This window comes from Lepisma saccharinum, chromosome 29, assembly GCF_977018435.1.
Source record: "Lepisma saccharinum chromosome 29, izLepSacc3.1, whole genome shotgun sequence".
Taxonomy (NCBI): Eukaryota; Metazoa; Arthropoda; class Insecta; order Zygentoma; family Lepismatidae; genus Lepisma; species Lepisma saccharinum.
In genome coordinates this window covers 16,764,919-16,785,538 of record NC_139257.1, presented here as the reverse complement: position 1 = coordinate 16,785,538, position 20,620 = coordinate 16,764,919, and the positions used below count along the sequence as shown (strand labels likewise).

Below are 20,620 nucleotides of genomic sequence, written 5' to 3'. Positions count from 1 at the left end.
CTCCGTCACACGGCAAGGAGTGAAAAGATTGCAACACTACATGACGAAGAGGGAACAGCGCATGTCCGTTGCTATAGTTGACGCGTTTACTTGGTTAAAGTGTAAGATCTGAAGCGAGATGCCGCCACGAACATTCAGCCAATGGGCGCAGCTGTCATTCTGCTCGTCTACTCCACGTGGAGTCCTTGAGACAATGGGTGCAGCTGTCATTTTGCTCGTCTAGTCCACGTGGAGTATCAACCGTGCGGTGAATGTATTATTGGAGCTGGTGGGCGCGCTCCGTGGACTTCAAAGCCAGCCGCTCGTTAACTAAGCTAGCGCGTCGACTATACTATGTCACAATTCTTTGTTCGAAGCGAATCCGATAGCCCTTGATCCAAGCCATAAGAGCCTTCCTGCTTCCTCTACCCACCGTCGAACACAGCGCCATTTCGTTGTGCAGCTGTGTGCACTTCCCAATTGTGTTCATGTCGCCCATCCGACGCGAGTTATTCAGTTCAAGACCATCTTGAGGTTCAGGCCACAGCGCTCAGTCAAGACGTCATCATCTGGAGGCGATCGTCTTAACGCTGTAAACTCCTTGACGTAATTTTACCGTAGATATAAGGTATATTTATTTCTCTTACGAAGTTAAATTTTGACATTTACCCTCCCGACGAATATAGTTAAAAGAAAAATGTATAATATTGAATATTTACACCAAAATTTCCATTCAGGAAGTCACTATGCCCACCACAAAAATTCCTACCATAGCACAAAGAAAGAGTTGAAAACCGTTAGAAACTTCCTGTCGGAAATATTTAAACATTGTATATCTTTGAAAAATATTATCGGGAATATTGGTCAGCTACGGTAAAACTCGTAACCGCTTTTGTATGAACTTTTGTATGTAAAATCAATTGATTAAATAAGAAACATGTTAGGTTGACCGTAAACTTTCCAAGTTTCCTAATCAATTAAATTGTCTTTAAGTTTACCCAAAATTAATCAACCAGATAATGCAGATATTCTGTGTAGCTATACAATCTCAATACAAAACCTTAATTTCTATATTCTTGCAGCAAAAGCGAAAGGAATTGGTACAAGGGCAATGTTACATTTCTGTGTATAAAGACTAAACGTAAATAATTTGTCACATTGCAATTTCGATCCTATTGACTTTATTGAACGAAAGATAATAAACAAATTGAATCTTTTCATTGTCGTTAGTAAGATTTGTGACAATAACTTAAGAGTTTCATTGAGAAAAAAAGCAGATTAATATTTCCATTTTAACGTTCACTTGGGAAATACTTACACTGTTTTTTACATTCCGTTAGAAAAATCGTGAAGAATGTTAATAAATTATGAAACAATAAACATTATCACTGATTTAATAATTAAAGTTACGAACATTGAAGCTTCACAAAGACAAAAAATAAAAAGCAGTTCATATGAAACAGTTTTAAAAATTTAATACATTTGTAGTTCATATTAACATAGCTAGGTAACAAAATGCTTTCTGTGTGAAAACATTTGTATTTGAAACATAAGTTATATATATATTCTTGGATAGTTTTACATACGAATATTTCATCGACGTTCTTGTAACACATCGCACCTTTGTATTTAAATGTACAACATATCTTCCATTAGCCTCCGATTAGCATAAAGAAGCATAAAGCGGGATAAAATAAGAATAAATGTACACATGTATCAAATTTGCCCCGTTGTATAGCTTTCTTTCATTAAGCACATTTTGAAACTGAAAATTTGTGTAAATAATATGAATAATTTATCGAATGCTTGCATAAAATTTACACTAACAAATTGCTTTGGTAGACGTAATGTTAACCAACGTTTGTAATTCAGGGTAAATTATTTGATAATTCCAAAAAAAAATGTTGACATGTTGTCCACATTTACGAGTATATTTGATGCCTATTTCGGACTCATGAAATGTTTACATGATGAACTATTACTATTATTTATTTTTTAGTATAATACATTTGTTACTTGTATATTTTCGTAGTGACTGAATCACATGGAATTGCCCTACAAATTTCTCATTTTTAACAACATCTTGAAGCCCGACCCTGTGGCCGAATCGTAGTCTCGCGCCTAGCGCGGAACAGGAAGGTCGTGCTGTACGAGCTCTGTGCTTTGAGGAAAAGTGAAAGTTCAGCGCGATATCGGTACGTACGTGTGGGAGAGGGTGTGCTGTTGAACTGTGTTAGTGAAGAATTGGACAAAAGTAAAGTATAGAATGGATCGCGAAAATACGATACAAATCAGTTTTGAAACGGGAACTTTGAAACCTAGTCCTTTGGAAGTACATGAATTTATTCATGATAAATTCAAACTGAGTGTGGATGAAATTGCAGCCATACAAATTCCCACGACGATTAAATGTGTATTTTTGAAATTAGTGCGTCCGGGAAAAATGAGAAAAATATTAGAAGAAAATACTGGTGAAGTGAATTTTTATTATAGTAGTGGAGCTGTGACACAAGTGAAACTGAGTGATGCGAATCGAATTTTGAAGCCGGTTCGAGTGTTCAATCTTCCTTTGGAAGTACCAGAACGACAAATTCGTGAAAAACTGAGTGAATATGGGACAATCGATGAATTGAAAGCAGAAACTTGGAGTGACAAATTTAGGTACAAAGTGTATAATGGGGTGCGTCAGGTTTTGATGGCAATTAAGAAGCCAATTCCCTCCTTTGTGAAAATAGGCCAATATACGGCACATGTAGTATATAATGGTCAAATCCCGACTTGTGAATGGTGTGGTAGTAGTGATCACATGCGGTTTAATTGTACCTTACGGAAACCAACAGTGTTCAAAGTCATGGGTCGTGCAGTACGGTCCTATAGTGAAGCAATTGCACCGTCTACATCTACACATGAAGATATAAATGTGAGTCAAGAATCAGCACAACTGACTGTGATAGAAGGGCTTCAACAGGGAAAACATATACAGGAAGAGAAAAATATTCACAAGAATGATCAACAAACTTTGACCAAGGAAGGAACTGAAGAAAATATGCAAGATCAACCAAAAGAACCTGTGTTAAATGTTCAACTTACGCAACAAAGTAAAGAAATATCCCTGGATACTATGGAGCAGAAGAAGGGTGGACCACTAAGACGACAAGAAGACATAACTAAAGTGCAAGAGGAATTGAGTGATGAAGTGCTACAGAGCAACAAGGAGAGGAAGCAGAATCAGACCAAGCAAAAGGACTTCAGACAAGAAGCTGAACAGGAAAAAGATTCGGAAACGGATAGTGAAAGTGGAAGTGTCCAAAGTTGTACGGGTCGTTCGGTTTCCGGCTCACAAAAACGACCAAAGAGTATAAGGAAAGTGTCAGGCAGCAATCGGACGAGAAGACGATCATTGCGACATGTAAAAACAAATGTCCAAGACATGGTTATTGATCCAAGTCCGATAGGCCATGAAAGTTTGTGAATACTGGATACAGGTAATCACTTTAAGATTAGAAAATAGTATTATTTGGAATGAATATTTTTATATGGACTGTCAGAAAGTTAATGATATTGTATTGCGTGGTGGTAGATATTTATGGATTAAGCTATACAAAGGGAAGGGGTATTTCCCCCCCCCCCTACTAAAATAATATTGTTAGTGTGTTTGTTAATTTTTGGTGTATAACATTAGGGACATATAAAAATAGTGTAAGAATTATTACTCTTAGATGGGGCAAAGGTGGAAGTATAAGTATTGGGAATACCCAATCCCAAAAATTTTGTTCATAGTATTTATGATGACGACCCTTCGTTTTGCTACGATAAATATAAACAAAATGAAATCACTTACAAAACAGGCGGCGTTAGAGGACTTTATTATACAAGCATCAATAGATATTGTCTTTCTCCAAGAATGTGGACAAATGAATTTCAATTTTTCCCCAACGATAAGAGTTCATAATAATGCAAATTTCCAATCGACAGGAACAGCTTTGTTAACACGTAATACGGTTCCCCTCACAAATGTGGTATGTCATCCTAATAATAGAATCATATCAGCAAAAGTTGCAAATGTATGGATATATAACATATATGCTCCATCCGGGTCACAGTGTAGAAAACAAAGGGATGAGTTTTTTGCGCAGGAAGTTGCTGTTGAAATGCAGGGTAGGAGAGAACACATAATATGTGGGGGAGATTTCAATTGTGTATTGTATCCGCAGGATCAAAGACCTGGATTTAACACGTCGAATTCATTGCAAAAATTAGTAACTGGCTTTAACTTCACAGATGTCTGGAATGACAAATGTTTTGGGCAGAGGGGTTTCACGTATATGCGTGACAATTGTGCATCCCGTTTGGATAGATTTTGTCACACCCACATTACGTCAGAACGTCAAGTCCATCAGTATAATACCTACATGTTTTTCAGATCACAGTGCTGTCATTATGATGATAAATGTGGACATTCCAATAGTCCCGAGAGGGTACGGTTGTTGGAAATTAAATGCTTCAATTCTTAATGAGAAAAATTTCCAACAAGCATTTAATGACCAATGGTCGAGATGGATAACACACCGTCTGAGGAGGATAGATATAATCCGCTGGTGGGAGGAGATTCTCAAACCGGGTATAAAAAGATTTTGTATCAGTTACTGTAAGGAACGGTCGAGAGAGTGGACAAATAAATATAATTTTTACTACAGGGTATTGCGTGAACAAATTCAGCAAGCAACAGACGGGAAGAAAGTGCAAACTGAAGTCAAACGTATACAAGCTGCATTGTTAAAAATGACTGCAGAAAGGGGTCAAAATTCGTAGTAGACTTCCTCATTTTGACAACGTTGAGGTCGCCTCTATCAGCCATGTAATTCATGAAAGAAAAAATGCTAAAAGACAATGTATTAGTGAAATATTTGATAATGGGGGAACAAAGATCAATTCAGCCCCTGAAATACGTAATTGCATTTATAATTATTTTGAGCAACAATATTCCCAACCAGCGTCACATAATGGAGCTTTAATGGATGAATTGGCATCCGAATCAGAGGTTTTTACAGATGAAGAAAGTGAAAACTTAAACAAAGAATATACAAGTGAGGAAGTGTTTCGAGCGGTTAAGGTAGGGCAATCATTTTCAGCTCCTGGTTGGGATGGGATACCCAATAAGTTTTATCAAACCTTTTGGAAATTGATGGGTCAAACAATAACGGATTGGATAAATGCAGTGTTTAGCAAGTATCAAATGGGTAAATCTTCCAATACGGGTATTATAATTCTAATCCCAAAATGTCCAAAACCAAGCGAAGCTGGTCATTATAGACCCATCACCCTCCTTTGTACGGATTATAAAATATTGGCGCGATGTATGCTTGGCAGACTTATGCCTTATGTCGACAAATTAGTAGGAGAGGATCAATATGTTTTTGGTTTAAATAAGAAAATCACAAATGTTTTACAAACGATGCGTGAAATAATTACATGTTATAGACTACAGAACAAAAACTCTGAAAATGCTATATTAGCATTAGACTTTGAACGTGCTTTTGACTCGATAAATCATGAATATCTATTTAACGTTTTGCAGGGCTACGGTATACGTGGACATTTTCTTTCAGTATTTAAAAGTCTTTATAGTCATGCAACAGCAAAAATTCAAATAAATGGTTTTCTGACAAAAGAACTTTATATTTATAAAGGTGTAAGGCAAGGAGACCCTTTGTCGATGTTAGCGTTTTGTATTGCACTGAGACCCATTCTGTCTGAAATAGGCCGAAAAGTTCAAGGAATTAACATACACTCTACTACCATTAAGGTGTTGGCGTATGCTGACGATGTTACTGTATTAATAAATGAACAGTCTGATATTGATGAAACATGTCAAGTATTACAGAAATATGGAAAATGGTCGGGATTAAAAATAAACCAAGAAAAATCGTCAATTTTGAATTTAAATTTGGTTCAGTCTCACTCGCAGCGAGGTAATTTTAAGGTTGTACAAATGATACGTATACTAGGTATAATATATACGCACTCTATCCAAAGTATGATCCAATTAAATTATGATAGAGTATTAACTGGGGTTAAAGCGATATTACAAACAAATAAATTTCGCAGCCTTAGTTTACAGTCAAGGGTGACCTTTGTACATGTCTATGCACTGTCAAAAATATGGTACATGGCAAAAATCCTCCCACTACGGAAGTTAGATATAAATAAACTTAAGAGTGCAGTAAATTGGTTTATTTGGAATGGTCAGATATTGAGGGTGAAACATGTATTACTTTGTTTGCCTTTTGCCGAGGGAGGAATGAATCTTCTGAATATAGAACTCAAATGCCAGGCCTTACGTATTCAAGCTGACACGCAGACATTGATTCAGCATCCACTCAGCCTCACAAGTAAAGTTTTGAGAAGCGCTTTGGACTATATTTCACTAGAGGCTCCTATTGATATTACTAGACTGGTAGACACTTTATGGTATTTTAAGTCAACAATAGTGGATATTAGTTATGCCCTATTACAATCTCCGATATTAGCAATACCAGTGACATCGGAAATATATAGCAGACTATGTAAATTAGAACAACTAACATGTAAAATTATTGAGCAAAATCCCAGAATGAAGTGGAGAGAAATATGGAATAATATTCAGGCTCACCATCTTACATCACGAATCCGATCAGCATGGTATATAATTGTCCACCAAAAATTAATCACTGGAGAGAGACTCTATGATCTTAAATTAATAAATACGCCAATGTGTGCTAAATGTAATGTATCTGATAGTTTAGTCCATAGACTGAGTGAATGCCAAATAATAGAAACATCATGGCTCTATATAAGGAAACTTGTGAGTACTATTTGTCGAACATCAGTGTATAACATCTCTGTAGATATTCTTTTATATCCAGCTTTTGAATATTACCCAAAAACAAAACGTAAAAGTGTACAATGGCTCCTAGGACACTATGCCTATTTCCTATCGACATATCGGCAACCAGATTTTAATATACAATTTGTAAATTACCTCCATCAAGAATACCACAGGATACCTCACTGTAAAAGAAATAGATTGTATGCTAATTTTCTTACTGTAATGTTTACTTGCCCAATGAGTTGAAATGTAAATTGCAAATGTAATGTAATAAATTGCAAAATGTAATTAAAAAAAAAAAGTGGTTAGCACATCGCGCTGCGACGCCAAGGGTCCCGGGTTCGAATCCTGGTCGGGCTTGGTTGTTTGTGAATGTCCATTCATCAATTTCATCATTTCATCAATCATCCCCATCTTCGCAAATTAGCCAAGAGGCATAAAACGCGAAGTAAAATAAACTAAATAAAAAAAACAAAAAAAACAACAACATCTTGAAGAAATGTGAATTTTACTCTTACCTTTTTCATTGTAATTGCCTCTGCAATTGAGTACACAAGACTTATACACCATACCTCTTCCACATTTAAGCATATTTACACGTCATGTAAACTCGATTACAGTTCTTAAATTTGCATTACAATTCCATATTCACTAAAAAGGTCCAACATTGATTCCGAAGAAGCAAATCAAACATGGCAGCTATCTCGCCTCCAGTTGATGACGTTTAGTCACGTGACCGGAGCAAGCCATCAGGCTTTCAGATTGAGAAGGTAATGTTCAGATAGAAAAGCTGACGTAAGGAAGTAAATGGAAGGTAATGTGGCCCGCGAACATTTGTTGTTTGGAAGAAATGGCTTTCAATGAATAAATATAATAAAAATGAATTACATTGCACATTGATTTGGGTGTGCACGTGAGAGTTCACGAATAGGCAGCAGCCGCTACTGGGTCAACGACCCCAAAGCCTCCTATGTTTTGAGTACTTTCACAGTTCCTATTCGTAAAAACCGGTTGTACGCACATTCAAATGGCGAAAAACATGTGCAAACGATAACACCATGAAACCTATAATTTCTAACCTAACAGAAACGCTGAGAATTAAGTCGAACGTAACACAGCAAATGTAACAACGTATATATCACCTGATGTTTGTCGTATCGGGTGCAGGGTTGTGCAATTATACCGCGTTTGTTACAACCTGTCCCGGTTCCCGCTCTAGTTGCTCCCTGGCTTTTCTCGGTGATGGGGAAAGTCAAAGCCAGGCAGCCAATTAAAATACGCAACGTCGCAAGAGCGTCTACGTAAGCGCCTCTCTCCTGGCTTCCATTCGCTCCTCGCTGCCCAGCAGACGATTTTTTCCTCGTTTCTTATTGGCACCGAAACTGTCGAGCGCTCCCTAGCGCGGGAAAGGGGACAGGTTGTAACAAACGCGGTATAAGCGTAAAAGAAAGGTTGTCTACATGACAAGTAAATTACACGTAAAATACGTAGAAATTGTGAAGTACGTAAAAATCTAGAATCAAACCTAAAAATTAAAAGAGAACACGTTTTCTTGCAATGGTTATTGTTATGTATGACAGAACAAAAAAGGTTTTAAAAAACTATCCTTCTGAATTTATATGTGCTCTTATATTGCAATTTTACAAACCGCCATATTCACATTCACATCATAATTAGTCTATGCAAGCGTATAATACGTATGAGAAAGGTATTTGAAGCTGCTACTAAAACTTTGAAATCCAATTCAAACAATTAATCGTTATGTTAAGTGTTATAAATACTTGTACGTATGTACTAGTGCAAGACGTACACAACAAATGGTTTCTCAATATTTTAAAATATGAGAAAGAACAATTTTTAAAAATTTCTTAGTGTGGATGAAGGTGTGAGATGGCTGTATAAACAATCTTCAGAAAATAATGATTTTGTGCTGAAATTTGTAAGAGAACTAAATGTTAGAATGCAATATAATGAAAGTAGTTTTTATATTACTCATTTACGATAGAAAATTAGTTTTTACATCTGCGTAAATAACTGGTTTTCTAAGCGAAGTAAATTAGCAGTAAATTACACGTAATTTACGTAAAAACGTAAGGAGTAAATTACATTGCCAAATCTGATCAGGTGTTCTTGAGTGGTCGTTATTTATGCTGGGCTGCTTCGCGCCAAGGTAAGAGAGATACAGTGACGTGCGGTCATGTCGTCACTCGGGGTAGCAATCAGTGGCGTGCCCAAGGGAGGTTGGTGTGCGTCATAATCCCCCCTTCCCCCTTTAGGACCCACTACTCCTAAAAATAGAACGTCAAAGAAAGGAAGAGATTGCAAAATGAGGAAGGACTGCTGAAAAGAAGTACACGTTAATCGCACCCTCTTTCGAAGATCCAAAACATGTTGATTTGACTACTTAGCCAGAACTCCCGGGTTCGAACCATGACCTGGGCATGGGTGTTACTTGTGTTTGTCCCTTCATCAATTTTATCGTATCATCTTCACGATTAGCCAAAAGTGCAGGAAAAGCGAAGAAAAGCAAACTAAATCAAAAAATCAATCAAAGATTTGATTTATTCTACTTAGCGTCGCTGACATAGTTGTATAATCGCGAAGATCATACAATACAATTAATGAAGAGACAAATACAAATAACACCCATTCCGAGGTCGGGGTTCGAACCCGGAACTCCTGGTGTCGTAGCGTGCAGTGATAATCACTCCCCTGCGGTTGGTTGATTTGGTGTTTTTAAGTCCAATATATATAAATAAAAGCTAATCGGGACTGGACCTACAGTTTAAAGTGTGATCCGAACCAGTATGTTCCTCCACCGGGAACCGATCCGGGGCCACTTGCACTGCCCCACGGAGGTCGGCCGACAACAAAGATGAGTGGAAAGCTCTAACTATTCGGATACGTGGGTATCGGTTAAGCAAACTGCATTTTTCCTCAGTGGTAAATTTTAATTGGATATTTGAAACACCATATTTGAATATGACTAACGTTTTTACAAAAAAATTGCATTGCTTGATTTCCCTATATTCTCCATCGCACGATCTCGTTATTGAAGGATCCGGGCTCGAGCCGTGGCCTGTGCATGAGTGTTCCTTTGTAATCACTCTTTATCGGATTAATTTCATCAACATGCATCGTCATGACACATGACAAAGGAACGCTAAAGGAACGAAAAAGAAAATACAAATAATTTCCTCCCAGTGCATCCGCAGGACACACTGAAATCAGGAGTCCAGAGTTTCCTGTTTATGATTGTCCCTTGTGACTTCCATACGCTCATTAGCTACTTATCGCGATTAAATCTATACAGCTAGAAAAAGCGATGGGAGGTGGCAAAAATTCAATATATGAGAGGAGATAAACAGGTAACAAAACACACTTTCTTCAATTATATTCATTTGGCTTTTGTAGTTCTGGGATACATTTTTCATTCCAAATTTTCATTATTCACTACAGAGTACAAACAAGAATGCGCGCTCGTCACGGGTTCGAATCCCGGCCTGGATTGTTCTCTGTGAGGTCCCTTCATCAATTTCATATCATCACTCATCCTCATTTTCGCGATAACCAAATGTAGCAGAAAAATGAAATTAAATCATCCAAACCAACAACAATAATTAGAACGCGCGTTTTCTTGCTCCGTATTTATGACTGTTTAGCTTACCCATTTTTTTTATTAGAGGCCACAATATTAGTATATTTAAATAAAACACTACTAAAACGAGAGCGAGAGAGAGCGTGAGAAAATATTTGTTAGTTAATTATTATATATTCCATATTTTTTAAAAAATTAAAAGAAACCATAACATTTTTGCCTGCACATAATACATGCATGTTCCCATTCATATACAAATAAAACTACATCCCACATTATATATACATATTGTACAACGTGTAAAAAGTTGTGTAAATACACACAGAGAAATACAGAGAACATAAGTACTGCAGAAAATTTCCCCCCGAGTTCTTTAGAGGATTTATAAGGAAATCGAAGGAAAACCGATCCCCTATCTGTCCTATAGGAGATAGACTGGAGGACCTGAAAGCACGGGCTTTTAACCATAGGAGCAAGGGGCGAGGGGTCAAGGAAGGTGGAGGCTGAAATGTTTCCTTTCCCTTCGGTCGGCCGATTCTACCTGGAACTGGGGAGGCGGAGGAAGAGCGGGCTAGACCAGCTTTGCCCGCTGATCACATCGAGGGACGAGAAGCGCGTGGGAAAAAATGTTGCATATGAACTGTGGCATCAAGACAACAAATATTGTGATTTGAAAATAATTAGAGACGCGAGATTGATTGATCTATCCCTGCTAGACTAGCTACTCCTCAGTGCACGTCACTGGAGAGATACCTATATACAGTCATGGACATAAGTATTCATACAAAGGCATTGTCTGAATGAAACATGTTATTATACAAAGAAGACTGTAAAGGCAAGTCAAGTCTGTAGCACATATGCTCCATTGGAATGGCAAAAAATAGAAACGCAAAGCAATTGTGTGCATACAATTGAAATTGTCATGAGAAATTTGGGCAATCCTTAGATAAACTGGTTTCTGGATGGTCATAAGTATTCATACGCCAGGTTATAAACAGCAAAAAAGTTCGTGAAACAACCGTTTCCATCATTCAGCGCCAGATTTTTGTTTACTGCACTTGCACCTGTGTAAGGAAGTGGTTGGTTTGGTGTTGGCGTGCTGCAGAAAGTCAAATGGGCCGCAAAGGGAAGGAAACCACGATCGAAGAGAGGAGAATTATGAAATCATATTCTGAAATCGCAGACATAGTTGAGAGAAGTCGTGCGACTGTGCAAAGTGACATCAAACGATATAAAGACACAAAAGTGCTGGTAAATTGGGAAAGGGTTGGGCGTCCTCAGAAACTTACTTCGAGAGAGAAACAAGGACTGTTGAGAATGATCAAGAAAAACCCAAAATTAACATCGTCAGCAGTGTCGGCACATGTTCACGAACACCTCGTAAAACAAGTGTCCTCAAGAAGTATTAGAAGGCTTTTCAACCAAGCAGGGTACAGAGCTAGGGTACCTAGAAGGAAGCCATACATCAGTAAGAAGAACAAGAAGGCCAGATTAACATTTGCAAAGGAGTATGTGAGTAAAAGTTTGGACTTCTGGGATAAAGTGTTGTTTACGGACGAGAGTAAATGTAATATTATCCATAGTGATGGTAGAATTTTGGTGTGGAGAAAGCCCAATACTGAGCTTGAGCCTCGAAATCTCTTGGCCACAGTTAAACATGGAGGTGGTGGCGTTATGGTCTGGGGCTGTATGTCAGCTTCAGGTGTTGGAGAACTCGTCTTTATTGAGGGAACTATGGATAGATTTGTCTATTTGGATATTCTGAAGAACAATTTGCAGCAGAGTATCGATCATTTGGGTCTTGGGAATGATTTTTACTTCCAGCAGGATAACGACCCTAAACATACAGCTGAGATTGTCCGCCTTTGGTTGTTATATAATACTCCCCACACACTCAAAACTCCACCTCCGTCCCCCAACCTTAACCCCATTGAACATTTGGAGCCATTTGGAAACCAGACTCCGAAAACATGACATAACAAGCAAGAATGGACTGTAAGAGGTCATTTTGCATGAGTGACACAATATTACATCTGAAATAACCACGCCTCTTGTTCATTCTATGCAAAAGATACTGACTGCTGTTCTCCATAACAGATGAATGCATACTAAATTCTCACGACATGGTATTTGTTTCTTTGATTTCTTCAAAGTGAACTTTTATGTTGAGTATGAATACTTTTGTCCAGCCAAAGAAGCGGGTATTGAGAATGTATTGTATTTTATTTTTCTACAAGCAGCATCTGATATTTATTTTTGTTGTCAATATATCGTTTGGTGCATACATGGTAAAGCATTAACAGTTTTGACTTCCTCATTGTTTTCCTAGCTGCTGCAATTCGTCCTTTCTTCCTTTCAGTTCCACTGTATGATTACTTTTGTCCATCACTGTACATTACTTCACCATGACACGAGCTAAAGTGAACAGAGAACATTCATAAACAACATAATATTCATAAATCATGTAAAAATGTTCACTTTCCAGCGGGGGTAAGAGACAAAGGTCACTTATCAGTTATCACCTTTCATCCTTATCTTCACGATTAGTCACAAGCGCCAGAAAAGCGAACTAAATTTATACAAGTCAATCAATCAATATAAAATCACGGGGAAGAAAAAGAACCAAAATAGTTATGGATAATTTCTTGCTGTTATCATTGCCACTGATTGCACAAATGTTACCACCACTAGAACATTCTCGTCAGCATATGTTTCAATAGATTAATACGCTAATGTCTTTTGACGCAGTCGTAAAAACACACTGTCTTCTACCCCTAGTAAATTACACATAAAATAAGATGGCCAAAAATAAATTCTATAGAGTTGTAAAACACATACCCTAACAGTTCGCACAATGGACTTCCCGCACTCTTCCAAACAGTAGTCTCGTGGTATCAGGTATCGTTAGAGCTTCAGAAAATCGGGACAACAATACTCAATCAGGAATAACAAGTATCACTCGTCAATTAGGTAAAATTTGCACGAAATTATCGGCCCACTTCAGCACGATGCACAACACTCGCGGAACAGCGGTTTTCACTCCACCCGCGCAAACAACACTGACCTCTAGTGGCAAGAGTTTGAATACTCCATGGAAAAGTGACGTAAACAGACAAAACGTCGAAATCACCTTGAATGAAGCAAAAGATCGTAACGATTCTTGATCCTTTGCTCTGATTTTTCCCACCAGACAAAAATTGCCTACAATATAAAGTGTAAGAACGCATTAAATTAAGACGTTCTTGATAGAATTATAAAATCTCTTAAAAATATTTTTTGTTATTCTTTCGGATCCCACTTTAAACTGTAGGTCCAGTCCCGATTAGCCTTACTGTGCATAAAGTGGACTTAAAACATCAACTCAATCAATCAATCAATCCAAATAGAGCTCTTCAGAGGAGTTTATTTACATAAAACTGAAAACCGCATTTTTGGAGTTACGTTCCTCTGGTTTCCGTACAACAAATAAAGTAAAAATATATTCAGAGAAAATTATTTTTAATAAATTACAAATTTCGTTCAGCGTTTTCCCTTCGGCATTTCACCTTACTAATTACAACTAAATGTAAAATATGGTCTTGAAAATAATAATTGTTCCAGCTTGTTGTTGACATTCAATTCACAGAAGTCCTTCCGCAAAGCAATTAATGGTACACGTCAGCAGGAATTTTTTTATGAATAATAAATTTGCATTTATTTCATGTGACGTCAGGATGCGCACATCCGCTATGTTTGCGGACAATTTTATTTGTTGTTTGCAAGAATATATCCACCACGTAGCGTTCGTTACATCTGCACTAACTGCACGTTTGTTTTAATTCATGAATGTTACTCCCGCTCTCCCGCTTGAATTTCATATGCTTTCAATAACTGGCCTCAATCATGGCTGCTCGAAGCCATAATACAACAGTTTGTTTTCATTGTTGTACAGTGTGATCCATGAGTATTACCTAGCAAATTGTCCATCACCATGTTCGTGCACTTTATTTGACCCAATAAGAGCTTCAAGAATTAAAAGAAAACTTGAAACAAGCTGTTGTCAACTTCTGCACCAGCATACATAAAAACACATGGCTTCTTCTTCTTCTTCTTTATTTTATGGCTCACACCGAGTTTGCAGTTTCTAGCCAAAGTTGCTGAGTTCAGGCTCTATTGTTAATATCTATGTTCCAAACTGTTGTTGAATATCATTCACTTTCTTCGAAACACTAATATCTTCCTGTTCTTATGGTATAACAATTTTGTGAGGTTATTAATTTAAATTGTAGTGTGAATCATCGTGGTTGTTTAAATAGTAAATCTATGTATTCTAGCGAAACTATAAATAATCCAAATAACTGCAGTACGAGGTTCAGATATTAGTGTAGATAAGGATATCGGAAATGGTACCTGTGCATGTTGTAAGTTTTTATATAGAGAGTCTCGGTATTGTTGTCATTCAAAAAATAAATGATTAAGTGTTTGATTAGCTTCTCCGCATTGGCAGGAAGTTAATGGCACAAACTTTAAACGAGCCAAATGTTGATTTACTAATACATGACCTGTATAACATAACCCATCGCTTAAAAACATATTGGATGTAAGAGAAAAATTAATGAAAATAGCCATGGGCAATTTGCCATGCAATACTAGTGGATCCCACTGTACATACTGGTAATATTATTGGATACATATAGTTTTTGCATATCTGATACAAATTAATGAAAATTATATTGTGATTAGATGAAAAAAAATATATGTATTTGAATTCCGTAAACTTACAAGGACTGGCCTCAATCATGGCTGCTCGAAGCCACAATCCAACAGTTTGTTTCATTGTTGTACAGTGTTCCATGAGTATTACCTAGCAAATTGTCCATCACCATGTTCGTGCACTTTATTTGACCCAATAAGAGCTTCAAGAATTAAAAGAAAACTCGAAACAAGCTGTTGACAACTTCTGCACCATCATACATAAAAATCCTTCCATTAAAATCACATAAGATGTAAGAGAAAAATTAATGAAAATAACCATGGGCAATTTGCCGAGCAATACTAGTGGATTAGTGGATCCCACTGTACATACTGGTAATATTATTGGATACATATAGTTTTTGCATATCTGATACAAATTATTAAAAATTATATTGGGATTAGAATGAAAAAAATGGATGTAATATTATATGAATTATGTTTATGACGGTATTTATCGAATTTTGCCGGCTGGATTTGTGTATGTATGTTGGGCAAAAACAACCAAATGTAAATTGTAAATTATGAATTACTTATGTCGTTTCTTTGCTTTCCAGGTCATCGAAACATGTTGAAGAAGGAGGTTTGGACTAAAGAAAAAGGAACTTTGATTCGGCTGCTGAAGAAGGCAGACTATCGCGATGCCCTGGAACTTGTGGAGAGATCATTCTACACGGACGAGAGCGTTTCGAAAGCTGTGAAGCTTGTTGAGAACGAAGGTGGTAGGAAAGACCTCAACCAGATGTGCCTTCAGGTGTTCGAGGACGGAGTGTCGCTGTTGGCAATAGACGAATCCACAGGAAAGATTGCAGGAGCAGCGTTCAACAAGATCCAGTCGAAAGCGAACCCAGGGGAGAGTTTCTTCGAAGTGTTCATGGAGAGGGAGTGCAAGGACCCGTCCGCCAAGGCGCTCATGGATTTCATGATCCAGGTCGACTCCCGCAGCGACATCTTTGGGAAGTATGGCGTCGATAAGACCCTCGAGGTGATGTTCATCATGGTGGACAAGGAGTTTCGAGGTCGTGGCATCGGCGTCATGCTCACGGAGGCTTCCTTCGACGTAGCAAGGGAGCTTGGAATCACCGTCGTCAATGCAATATTCACTTCTCAGTACTCGCAGAAGATCGCTACAGCGCTGCGAATGGATGTCCTTGCCGAGGCGAGTCACGATGATTTCATTTTCGACGGTGAACCGTTTACAACACGCACATCTCCCCACAAAAGCAGCATTCTGGTAGCCAAGAAGATTGTCTAAGTAGTGTTTCACAATGCACTTCAACCCGAATCGTGAGAATAAGATCTTAATAACGTTAGTGCTATCTTATTTATCAACTTATACCAATCAGTATTATTTAAAATGTGCATTTGTGTAAATACAATCAATTCTATAAACCTCTAAAAAATTTCAACAATGGATCTGATATTTCAAAATAACTGACTTTATAATAATAAATTACTAAAACTAAATTTCCTATTTCGTAAATGTATTTTCTCGTGGTTAATTTTCAGGGCATTTAGAAAAATATATTTAAAAGTATTTTACTTAAAGTTGTGATATCTAAAACACAAAAACTAAATTTTACCACATGTTTTATTCTCTTCAGACTAATTATTATAATTTGATATAATGACACACTACCAATAGTGGACATCCAAGGTTGGTATATTTCATACAAAAGGTAAACTGTTTGTTGTGACGTCAGTTGTGTGTTTTGTACATCTTCGTTAATATCAAAAGAGAAAAATAAACGAGATTAGGGTTATTTGGTGAAGGGTGTTTTACAATATACACTTTGTGCAAGATATTCACCTAACACACAGAAGATTATTTTGCAATATCAGTCAATTTTGTGCTGAGGATAAAATATTACTGTTGACTCGCACATACTGTACATGCTGAGTAATATAAAGAGATAAAACACTTTTGTCAAACTTAGTTAGGTCAGAAACTAAAAGGGAAACAATTTATCCATCTAAATAAGTGATATTCATTTCAAAGTTAGATGTATATTTGGTTATTTGTATTCTTGGATTTTACTCAATTTATAAACTTTGATTTGATGCACAAAGAAATACGAATATGTATATTTTTTGAATATTATTGTGGTGTTTTGTAGGTTATTTGTAGCATGACACATCTATACCCGTTAGAACTGTAATTCAATAACTTTATGTTGTGACTATGAAGAGAATGTAATTTGGTCTCCTACGAATACACGTGTTGAACGTTAATGTTTTGAACACTTTTTCGTGTTCTCTATATCTGACCTGGACGTCAAGAACATTGAACTTGCCTTCCTGAAGAGTAAACCTCTGCTAAAAAAGCCATAGTTCACTACGAAGTCCTTTTAATCCTCAATATACAGGGTGAGACAGTCAAACGAGAAGATTAAAAAAAATCGCAAAAAATAGAGAGAGCAAATATTATTTATTTTTTGAACATGAATGTACTGTACATGAGTGGAAATTACTAGTATACCTGAAAAATGTTCATTTTTTGAATATGGTGTCACTAAAATGACGTCCTTGGTGTTGTATACATTGTCGGAGTCTCAGAGTAAATCCGTCCATGACTGCGTAGCATCTCCAAAGAAATGTTGTGGATCTCTTGCCGAATTCGCTCCTTCAAATCATCCCTGGTTCGTGGAGGGTTGTCCTTGAATACTTTGGATTTGAGGTAACCCAAAAGGAAAAAGTCAGGAGCCGGCAAATCGGGTGAACGGGCAGGCCACGGAATATCGCCGAATCTGCTGATGAGACGACCAGGAAATGCGAGTCTAAGCACATCCATAGACACTCTGGCAGTATGGCTAGTTGCACCATCTTGCTGGAAGAGTGTTTCTTCATCTGGGTCATAGTCATCGAGGGCAGGAAGGAAAAAGGTTACCAACATGTCAGCATACCGTCCAGCGTTTACCGTCACCGTGTTACCGTGTTCATTTTCGAAAAAGTAGGGGTCGATGATTCCACGAGATGATAATGCACACCGCACTGTTACTTTTTCTGAATGGAGAGGCATTTCTTGGAAAGTGTGTGGATTAATTTCGGATGGGCGGATTTACCCTGAGACTCCGACAATGTGTGCAAAACCAAGGACGCCATCTTACTGACACCGTATTCAAAAAATGAAGTACACTAGTAATTTCCACTCATGTACAGTACATTCATGTTCAAAAAATAAATAATATTTGCTCTATATTTTTGCGAATTTTTTAAATCTTCCCGTTTGACTGCCTCACACTGTATTTTCATAAAATATTGTGACCCAGTATATTGCTTAATAGTTTGTGAATGGATTATAAATTGTAGACTGTGTAGTCAATTTACGAAAATACATGTGACATAAGATCTGCGTAGACAAAAGTCAAAGTTTGATTTGCAGGCCTCTGTGGCGGAATGGTTATAACTGGCGGCTTGGAAACAGCGAATCAGCGATCAGTTGAATTTTCTTCGATTTAGATAATTTCCCCTTATTTTTTAAAAAAATTGCTTTTTTAATAATTGAAGCGAAATTTATTTGTTTTTCTAAGTGTAAAAAAATAATTGAACCCAAGTTCAATTTTAAATTTTTTTGTAAAATACCCCAGTATCAATTCGGTCCATTTATCTGAACCAAAGATACTGCACTTGCATATTTCCATATGTACTACTTTATCTTTTACACTGTTTGTGCTTGAAACTGATCAGTAACATAATGCCGGTATGAGAAATATACAAATAGAAAGGTATTCTAGCAATATGCGACGTCTAGCAATTAGCTATGTCAACTCGAGAGCGCTCCATCCTATGTCTTCAGCTAATCGTATTGCTACCGGAAGATATATAAAACCTTTGAGTAATGAATCTTTTATTCAACAAGTACACTTATTTGCTGCTAGATGGCAGCATACTTACTGCTTTCATGTTCTCCAAGTACATCTATTTGCAACTAGATGGCAGTGGTAGGAAGTATCATCGGGGAACCTAACTTGCGTGACATGCAAAAAGAGATCGATAATGACTTGGAGCGTGGTAGTGCGTGACATGCAAAGATTATTATCTCCTCTTTGCATGCCATGAAAGAGAACCATTATGCTTTGAATTCCCTTATCTTATTTTTTGATCTTTAAAATTATTAAAATAATTATAGCTCGAGAACCAAGTAACGTAGAAAGGTGGGTTTTTTGCATTGGTTTTGTTTTGATGTTCTCTTTAATTTGATACCAAACTCGATAATAAATAACCAAAAAGAAATAATGCCCATAAATGTGTTCGGTTTCAAGAAACTTTTTCATATTTTGGAAAAAAAAATGAATATATAAAACCTAAGAAATTTTATTTTTGAAATTTTTAATATATAAAACCTAACATTTTTTAAAAATTATATAATTATATATATATATACATATCAATATACATACATATACAAATTTTTAAAAAATTAATAACAGAAACTACAAACAAGAAATTTTGTATACAAAAACATATACCACATCAGACATAAATGATGAAGGCTCAGATGTTCCAAATTTTTTTGCTAAACTGAAAGGAAAAATTATAAAAGCAATTCAAAATAAACTTGAAATGAGTTCTTTCAAAATATATTTTAATCTTTTTTGTATATATATAAATTCTCATAGGGAAAAACAACAATATTTTCATCCTACCTGTATATTAACTTTACACTATGATCACATTCATCGATTAGATAATATTTATGATGAAAAATATGAAGAACTTAAGTTAGCACAACAAGAGTTCCAAGGAAGAGGTTAGGGTTGGTCACTTTGTGTTGTCACTTGTCAAGGGTTGTCACTTGTCAAGGGTTGTCACTTGAATTAAAAATAGCAAGATATCTCCCTCTTGGGGGATCTAGTTATTTAAAATTACCCGACCACATCAAAAACAAAAAAGCTATAATAAATATTCAAAATAATGACAATAAATGTTTTTTATGGTGTCTCATAGCCCATTTTCATCCAGTATCTGACAATAAACATCGTGTCTCTAATTACAATTATTCTGAATATATAGCAGAGTTTAAGAAACCTATGTCAGGTATAAAATATCCAGTAGATATCTGGAAAGATATCGATCAATTTGAAAATCAATATGAAGAATACTACAATCGACCAATAGCTGTGCATGTTTATGGTATTAATAAAAATGATAAAATTTATGTACTGCGTCACTATCCAGCAGCAGATGGTACATCTATTATACATTTATTATATGTTACAGAGAGAAACAAGAAACATTATTGTCTCATACAGCATCTAGGATGATTGGTACATAGTCAAATAACATCAAATGATCATAAAATAGTAACATGTGATCGATGCTTGTCAAAATTTGATGGAAGATATGGGAAAACACGTGAAGAGAAATTAAAGGAACATATTAAATATTGTTATCTTTATCCTCATGTAACTTACAAATTTCCATCCACACGTATACAATTTTCT

The 20,620-nt window shown here is 36.6% G+C and overlaps 1 protein-coding gene across 1 annotated transcript in view; it reads left to right on the top strand.

Moving 5' to 3' along the window:
- LOC145981270 (arylalkylamine N-acetyltransferase 1-like) overlaps positions 1-18,590 on the top strand; it is a 38,566-nt gene extending 19,976 nt beyond the window's left edge. The window contains exon 2 of the mRNA XM_083114428.1: positions 15,734-18,590. Coding sequence (XP_082970554.1) covers positions 15,745-16,431 — 687 coding nt within the window. The 5' untranslated portion in view covers positions 15,734-15,744 and the 3' untranslated portion in view covers positions 16,432-18,590. The remainder of the gene's footprint in view (positions 1-15,733) is intronic.
- The last annotated feature ends 2,030 nt before the right edge of the window (positions 18,591-20,620 follow it).